A 7586-nucleotide genomic window follows, 5' to 3' on the forward strand; every position below is an offset into this window, starting at 1 on the left:
TCACGTTCCCTCTCCTCACACAATCTCCTCTTCCCGATCTCCTCACATAATCTTCTCCACTCCTCACACGTTTTTGCCTTCCACCCCTTTGCACGAACCCCTCTCCTCAAAACTCCTCTCTGGCTAAACCTCTCTCGCAGACTCTCACCAGCATCTTTTGGTTTGTTGCTATTCCTTCTCCCATACGAGCCTGTCTCTCGCAATGTCCGGCGAACGAGGAGCATATGGAGGTGGTCGCCGTGGTGGTGGATGGGGTGGTCGGGGTCCTGTTGATGACGGCAGATCGCGTGGTGGCGGAGGAAGGGGTGGGTATGCTCCGGCTCCTCACTCTCAGGAATCGTCGATGACTCCGTCCGCATCGTACCGTCCTTCGCCACCGGCCACAGCAGCAGATTCGCCTTCGTCTTCTTCTATTGGCGAAGAACTCCGGCATCTCACGATCGCCGAGCCCACGAAGGAGCAGACTCCTCAGCCGGCGGCGCCTCCGGCCTCTAGCAAGGGTTTGAGGCATCCGGCTCGGCTGGATTTCGGCACCGTCGGAAGGTCGTGCTTAGTTAGGGCTAACCATTTCCTTGTCGAGATTGCCGACAATACTCTTTTCCACTATGATGTAAGTTTCTATGTTTCTCTTTCGTTATGCATCGTTCTTCCCATTTGATGGAGAATACCTTGTTCTGAACTTGTAGGTGAGTATAGTGCCCGAATCAGTGTCCAGAGCTACCAATAGAAAAATCATCTCTGAGCTTGTCAAGGTGCATAAGGATAAAGCCTTTGGGAAGGAGAATGCCAGCTTATGATGGAAGGAAGAGCCTGTATATGGCTGGTACTTTTCCTTTTGAGTCAAAGGAGTTCACGGTTTCACTGCCTGAAAATGATGGAAGGTACTGTTTCTCAACTGAAGCTTTATGCTGACCGTATCTGTTAAAATCGTGTGGTTTTCCTCTTCTTCAGGAAGGCCAAGGATTTTAGAGTGATTATTAAGCTTGCTGGAAACACAAGCATACACAACCTGAAGGAGTTTTTAGCTGGTCGACAGATTGAGGCACCTCAAGAAGTCATTCAAGCCCTTGATATTGTTCTTAGGGAGTCTCCATCTACCAAGTACTTCTGTTTCCTTTTATTTCTGTACAATTTTCTCAAGTACTATATTATTGTTAATATTATTTTCGTTGCAACTTGTTCTGCTTCAGGTATACTTCGGTAGCACGGTCCTTCTTTTCCCCGAGCTTTGGGCATCGGGCACCCATTGGAAAGGCTTAGAATGCTGGAGGGGCTACTATCAAAGCCTTCGACCAACACAAATGGGCTTGTCTTTGAACAAAGGTAAGTCTTGCTGGAAGTGTTCTTTGGTTTATCTGTTTTGAGGAAACTATCAATTCATCTAGGCTATATTCCATTATCAAAAGTTTCAAGTTCCAATGTTTAAATGTAATTGGGTTGAGAATAATAAAGTTTCAAATTATCTCGGATTTCATTCTTTTGCAGACCTAGTAAGTATTAGGAAAAATGTTTACCACGAGCAAGAAGATCCTAAAGGATAAGGGTGCAGAACCGACTGAGTTGGAAGACACTGTGGCTCAGGCTAGTTGCCTTCATCTTTCATATCGCATTGTTCTGATATTTTGGTTGAGATCCCAATTGAACTGTTCATATTCATAGCAGGCATTCTTTGATCTGGAGAATGCGAACCAGGAGTTGAAGAGTGACTTGAAGGATCTTTACATTAATTCAGCAGTGTAAGTTTGTTATGTCAATCATGTTGGCGTTTCCAAATTTTGTTTTGTGAATTTACAGATAATGCTTATTTTATTTAAGTTTTATGGTTTTGGTATAGGCAAATCGATATGCCTGGCAATAGGAAAGCTGTTGTTATTCACATTCCATACAGGCTGCGAAAAGCCTACAAAAAGATTCATGTTAGGCTGGTTAGAGAACTGGAAAAGAAGTTCAGTGGGAAGGTAAATAGTATTAAGACACTTCATTTCAATTAATCGTGTGCAAGTCTTTGATTGCAGTTAAGTCTATTAATTGAAGATGTTTATGTCAAATTGACTAACTATAAGATTTGACATTGAAAACTAATATATACACTTTTGACTGGTAGCCATTTAGCTTGTATGTCGCTATTGCAAACATTTGTTGGTGATATTTAAATGTATTTGCAAACTTTCATTATTCCGTTCAATGCCGACAGGCCAATTCTATTGGTGCGATCGGAGTTGGCAGAATGTATACAAGATCATATTTATGAATAGGTGCGTTCAAGTTTATGTAAGTTCATTACCTTGTTTTAGCTAAAGTTTATATAAGTTCATTATCTTTAGTAAGAAGCCACTTCTTGCTTCTTTGGAATCCATTTTCAGCTATGCTTGTCTTTCCCTTCTAATGATTATTACATCTTATGAAATGCTCATTCTAGGCTATATTCCATTATTCTTATACTGGAATGCATGAAATGTTTTTCAACATCTTAAGATTTTGAGATGTTCAAACATATATATCATTTGCTGGTAAACACATTTCTGTAGGACTAACACACTTGTCAGATTATGATGAACTGATTAACTTTGAGCATCATGAATTGTTTCCTTTCTTAATGGACAGTTTTCTGCAGATTAGGATTTACACGTAAAGGAGGTGAGCTAGATAAATATTTTGAGCAGTTACCTGATTTATGAACATGATAATACATGGGGAAAATGCAGGAGCAAGACCAATTTAATTAATAGTATTGAGATTCTTGTTTTCTTTGGGAATGAAAATGGTTTCTCAATCAAACAAAATTGAAAATATTTGGAATTTGCAATTTGTTGGACATGATGAATGGCCGGAATGGGTTAAAGTTGGATGGAAATAACTTACACTTTGTTGAGAATCACAATGACCAAGTTCATTCACATAGTTGTTTCGACTTACTTATGGCAAACCAAACCAAACCAATTTAGCAATCACTATATGCAAGATACACAAACTATCTAGACTTACCTAGAGTTGCTCTGATCTGACTGCTTTTTTCTTCCCAATGTATTCTGCCCTCCTTTATTTGTTGTTACTAGCTACAGGGATTGTTGGTTTATTCCGTGTAAGGCTTCACCTTGACTTAAGCAGGGTGGTGTTATCATATTAGATTATGTATAGCTCATGTGTACTTGGTATGTGTTAGATTCAACTTCATCTGCTTGCTAAGACGTTTTTGCCAATCCTGGTTTCAGTCCTTGTCCACTGCACACTTTTGCTCTATTTCATGCACAAGATGATTTAATTCAATTACTTTATTTCTTTAACTTATCTGCTGTACTATTTGTCCAACTTTGTACAATTAGCCTTGAACTAACAAAAGAAATGAATTTGAAGGGTTGGAACAGCCATATGAACCAGTTTCATAAACTTTTTTTTCTATGGATTTAACTATATTTTATTTTCATAACAGGGAGAAATTGCTGGGTTTGCAAGCTGGGTATGCAGAAAAAGAACCAGGGAGAAATTGCTGGGTTTGCAAGTTGGGTTTGCATGGTTGTGGTCTTATAAACTTAATTTTGTGGTTTCATCTTTTGTGGTTGTCATGATTGGATACTACTTGTGGTCATGTTTGGATAGCTTGTAGTAATTATATAGAATTGTTTATAAACTTAAGTGAATGTACACATGTACCGGTTTTTGTTTGAGACAAGATGTATATATAAATTAAAGACAACTAATCGAATGTATATATGTTGAAAACTATTTTTGTGAATGTATAAATGTTACGTTGTACCAGTTTGTGTGCCATGGCCATGGTTTTAACCGTTGTGAAAAGTACATATATAGACATGCAACTGAATGTACAAAGACAACGATTTTTAACCGTTATGAAAAGTATTCTAAGACAATGGTTTTAAACTAAATTTTGAAGAAAGACAACAGTGTATATGTTGTTAAAAGTATATCTGCGATCAAATTTTTGCAAAACTGACAATTACAACGATTTTATATTGTTGCAGAACTGTTGTCTTTGGTATTAAAAGACAACACTTAAAATCCGTTGCATGACTGTTGTCTAATGTGATCAAAGACAACGGTTTTAAACCGTTGTCTTTTACCGCACATTTAACAACAGTGTCAGTTACAACGGGTTTAAAGGGCCTATGACAACGGTTTTTAATCGTTGTCTTTTAATGTTTTTGTTGTAGTGCATGTATCATAAGGAACATCATGAGCATGTTTAGTTTAGGTTCTAAGTTTCCTAGGCTTATAAATTTACCATGGTCAAAACTTGTTAATCATGTAACTAGATTTCATGTGGAATAAAAGCATGGTAAACCCTAAACCATTTTCATAGTATTTATTACAAAGAATATCATGAGCATGCTTAGTTTAAGTTCTAGGTTTCCTAGGCATATAAATTTGTTGTGGCCGAAAGTTCATGGAGCATGAAATAAAATTCTGACCAACCTACAAGCATGAGCATGTCATGTTAACTTCATATCTTGTCTTAAGGAAAATCATGGCATGCTTGGTTTAGGTTTAAAGTTTTCCTAGGCCCTTAATCCAACCATGGCCGAATGTTTATGAACATGAAAATAAAGTTCAAATCAACATACAAGCATGAGCATATCATGTTAACTTCATATCTTATCTTAAGAAACATCATGGCATGCTTAGTTTAGGTTTAAAGTTTTCCTAGGCCCTTAATCCTACCATGGCCGAATGTTTATGAGCATGAAATAAAGTTCAAATCAACATACAAGCATGAACATATCATGTTAACTTCATATCTTATCTTAAGAAACATCATGGCATGCTTAGATTAGGTTTAATGTTCTCCTAGACTCTTAATCTTATCATGGCCAAAAGTTCAAAGGGAGACATCCTAATTCCAAGCAACATACAAGTATGAGAAATGTTAACAACTCTCTTATCATAGGGTACATATCATAAAAACAAAGGGAGCATGTTTAGTTTGAGTCTTAAGCTTACCTAGTTCTTTTATTCATGCTTGGCCGAGAGTCTAGGATCATGAATCTAAGTTCTAACTAAACATTCCAGCATAGAAACAGTAGATTAACCCCCTACCAAAAGTTACATGTTACAAGGAACATATTGAGCATATCCTAGTTGGGTCTTAAAATTTCCTAGGTCTTTCTTTTTTTTTTTGTCTTGGCCGAAAGTTTCATGAAGAACTCCTAGGTTTTTTTAGCAATCTAACCTCATGGAAGAACATATGAACTATTGTACCATTGGTGAGGGGAAACTTACATATTTTCGCTTGTTGTTCCTTAAGAAAATGATACCCTTGTGAGGAGGAAGAAGAAACTTTTCTTCCTAGTTTTCCCTTTTTGTTTTCTTCTTCTTGTAAGAGATAATCCTTGAGACTCCTTCTTGGAAATTTGTTTTCTTAGGGAGGAAACCTTAACTTGACTTTTGAGAATGAGGGAGAGGAGCTCTAAGTTTCGGTGGAGAAGGAAAAAGGAGGAGGAAGAAGGAGGAAGAAGAAGAATTAGCAATTCTCTTTCCCTTTTCTCCTCTAAATCCTATTTATTCATCATGGGAATGAATCATGTCCTTATTCATTCCCCCTTAACTCCTCTATCTCTTCCATCTTTAATTCCCACGAAAATTAGAAGGAAAAGAGGGTAGGAAGACAATTTGCCTTTGTCTTGCTCCCTCTCTTAACCAAGAGGAAGAGAAGGTAAGCAACGTGGTTTTCTCTTGCTCTTTTACTTAGTTCTTTCTTCTCACCTTTAACTACAATTTCTATTCCTTTCTATCCATCTATTATTCATTATTCTAGTGGTTATCATACACCAATTTAACTTTATTATTTGTGGGAGGTTCAAGGTTCAAACCTTCACTTCTCTTTCTTTTTATTCCTATTATTTCTTTGATTCTTCTTACTTTTATGCTCTAACGAAAAATAATACCCATATCTTATAATTTCATGGGTGTTACAAGGTTATTGTGAGAAGTTTAAATATTCAATTTGTTTGAAAGGCTTTGTCTAGGAAGTGGTGGAAGATCCCATAACCAAGAAGTCCTAGTGCCTCGCCAACGACCTGAAAGCCAATCCTTGAAATAAATATTTAATCAACTTCTGTAATATGATTTAACTTCTGAAGAACACAAGGGTTGAACTTGGAGTAAAAATGTTAAGTTTCATTTCCAATCCAAGTTTAACTTTGAAGAATGAACTTGGAGTAAAAATGTTAAGTTTCATTTTCAATCCAAGTTTAACTTCTAAAGAGCACATAGGTTGCTAAGAAAAGTTCTGTGCTTGTACAAATTTTTGTACAGGGGAAACAAAACAGTATTCCAAGTAGCGCCCAACAAGTGGTATCAGAGCTAGTTTTCTGCCTCTGTGTGTTTGGTTTTCGGTTAAATTATGCACTGCTCATACATAAGTTTAGGCCGGATAATAATAGGATGTGCTAGATAGATTAACTCTATGGTTTTAGGTCTCCTAGATCTAACTATTATGGATTTTGTGTGCTTGTGTGTGATTTGAACCCTCGGGCATGTCGAGGTTGTTGTGTGTGCATGATTGTAGTAATTAAATATGGTCGGTTGCTGTATTATTATTATTATTGTTATTTTACATTGTGTTCGATCTAGATTACATGTACATTCCCTTGTGGAATATAAGATCGATAAAAGTAAAACTTTATTTTTATCGTGGATCGTATCCTTGCAAGGCATGGTGTATTTGAGGACCAGAGGCACAACGGAAAAAGAAGAAAGATAGACACGATGACATGACCCGTTGGCAGTGGCTAGGGTCAGCGACATATGGAGGATAGCTATGGATGAGGCCATATTAGTTGGAAAATTATTTTTTCATATTTATTGCCTTTATATGTTGTGATGTGTATGCCTTTGTGTGCATGTGTGATATGTGTGCATGTTAAAATTCCTCATTTAAATAACTAAGTGGGAGAGGGTTTATTTAAATAAATTCTACGGTCTTCATTACTGGTTTGTAAGTGATGCATTCAAACTTGCGCATTGGCTTTAAGTGCCTTCCTCCACATCGGATGAGTTTGTTTGCAGATCAATAGATCAAACTTCCTCAATGGATGATTATAGGAAATTATTTATTTTTGTGTAATCTTCTCCATCTGAAGGGGCACAATCCTATTTAATGACTAAGTATCAAGTAATGGTATACACTTAGGCGCATTTAATAGTATCCTCCCCATCGGAGTCACTGCTATTATTTTGTGTGACCGAAGACAAACCAACTATTAATTTTATTTGTAATTAAAGTTAGGTTGACAAAATAATAAAATTAATCGGTAAAACCTCCTCTTACAAATGTTTGAATTTGTATACGTCCACACTATCGTGGCATACAAAATTCATGGTGTTTTAAGGTGTTGGTGAATTTAAATGATATTGTTTGAGGAATCAATATTATTTTAAATTCTAAAATTTTAACAAAATATTTTGTGATTATTAGGATTTCAAATGGCTTTCAATCCTCTTGTTGTTATATTAAAAGAAAACAAACTCACTGGTCCCAATTATATTGATTGGAAACAAAACTTGGATATTGTCTTAACTGCTGAAGGGTATAAGTTCGTACTTCTTGAGGTCTATCCTAGCGTGCCTAA

At 36.7% G+C, this 7586-nt stretch overlaps 2 protein-coding genes across 2 annotated transcripts; both read left to right on the top strand.

The window, feature by feature from the left end:
• Nucleotides 1-522: 522 nt before the first annotated feature.
• On the top strand, nucleotides 523-1275 carry LOC122032731 (protein argonaute 1D-like). The gene is made up of 4 exons (XM_042592048.1): nucleotides 523-610; nucleotides 687-881; nucleotides 952-1101; nucleotides 1191-1275. Exons 2-4 carry the CDS (start codon nucleotides 784-786, stop codon nucleotides 1258-1260), a joined length of 318 nt encoding a protein of 105 aa, XP_042447982.1. The 5' UTR covers nucleotides 523-610; nucleotides 687-783; the 3' UTR covers nucleotides 1261-1275.
• Nucleotides 1276-1506: 231 nt separating this feature from the next.
• Nucleotides 1507-2069, top strand: LOC122031378 (40S ribosomal protein S7-like). The gene is made up of 4 exons (XM_042590496.1): nucleotides 1507-1581; nucleotides 1663-1736; nucleotides 1835-1958; nucleotides 2016-2069. The coding sequence occupies exons 1-4, from the start codon at nucleotides 1507-1509 to the stop codon at nucleotides 2067-2069; spliced, it is 327 nt and encodes a 108-aa protein (XP_042446430.1).
• The last annotated feature ends 5517 nt before the right edge of the window (nucleotides 2070-7586 follow it).

Source organism: Zingiber officinale, chromosome 11A (genome assembly GCF_018446385.1).
Source record: "Zingiber officinale cultivar Zhangliang chromosome 11A, Zo_v1.1, whole genome shotgun sequence".
In the NCBI taxonomy this organism is placed as follows: domain Eukaryota; kingdom Viridiplantae; phylum Streptophyta; class Magnoliopsida; order Zingiberales; family Zingiberaceae; genus Zingiber; species Zingiber officinale.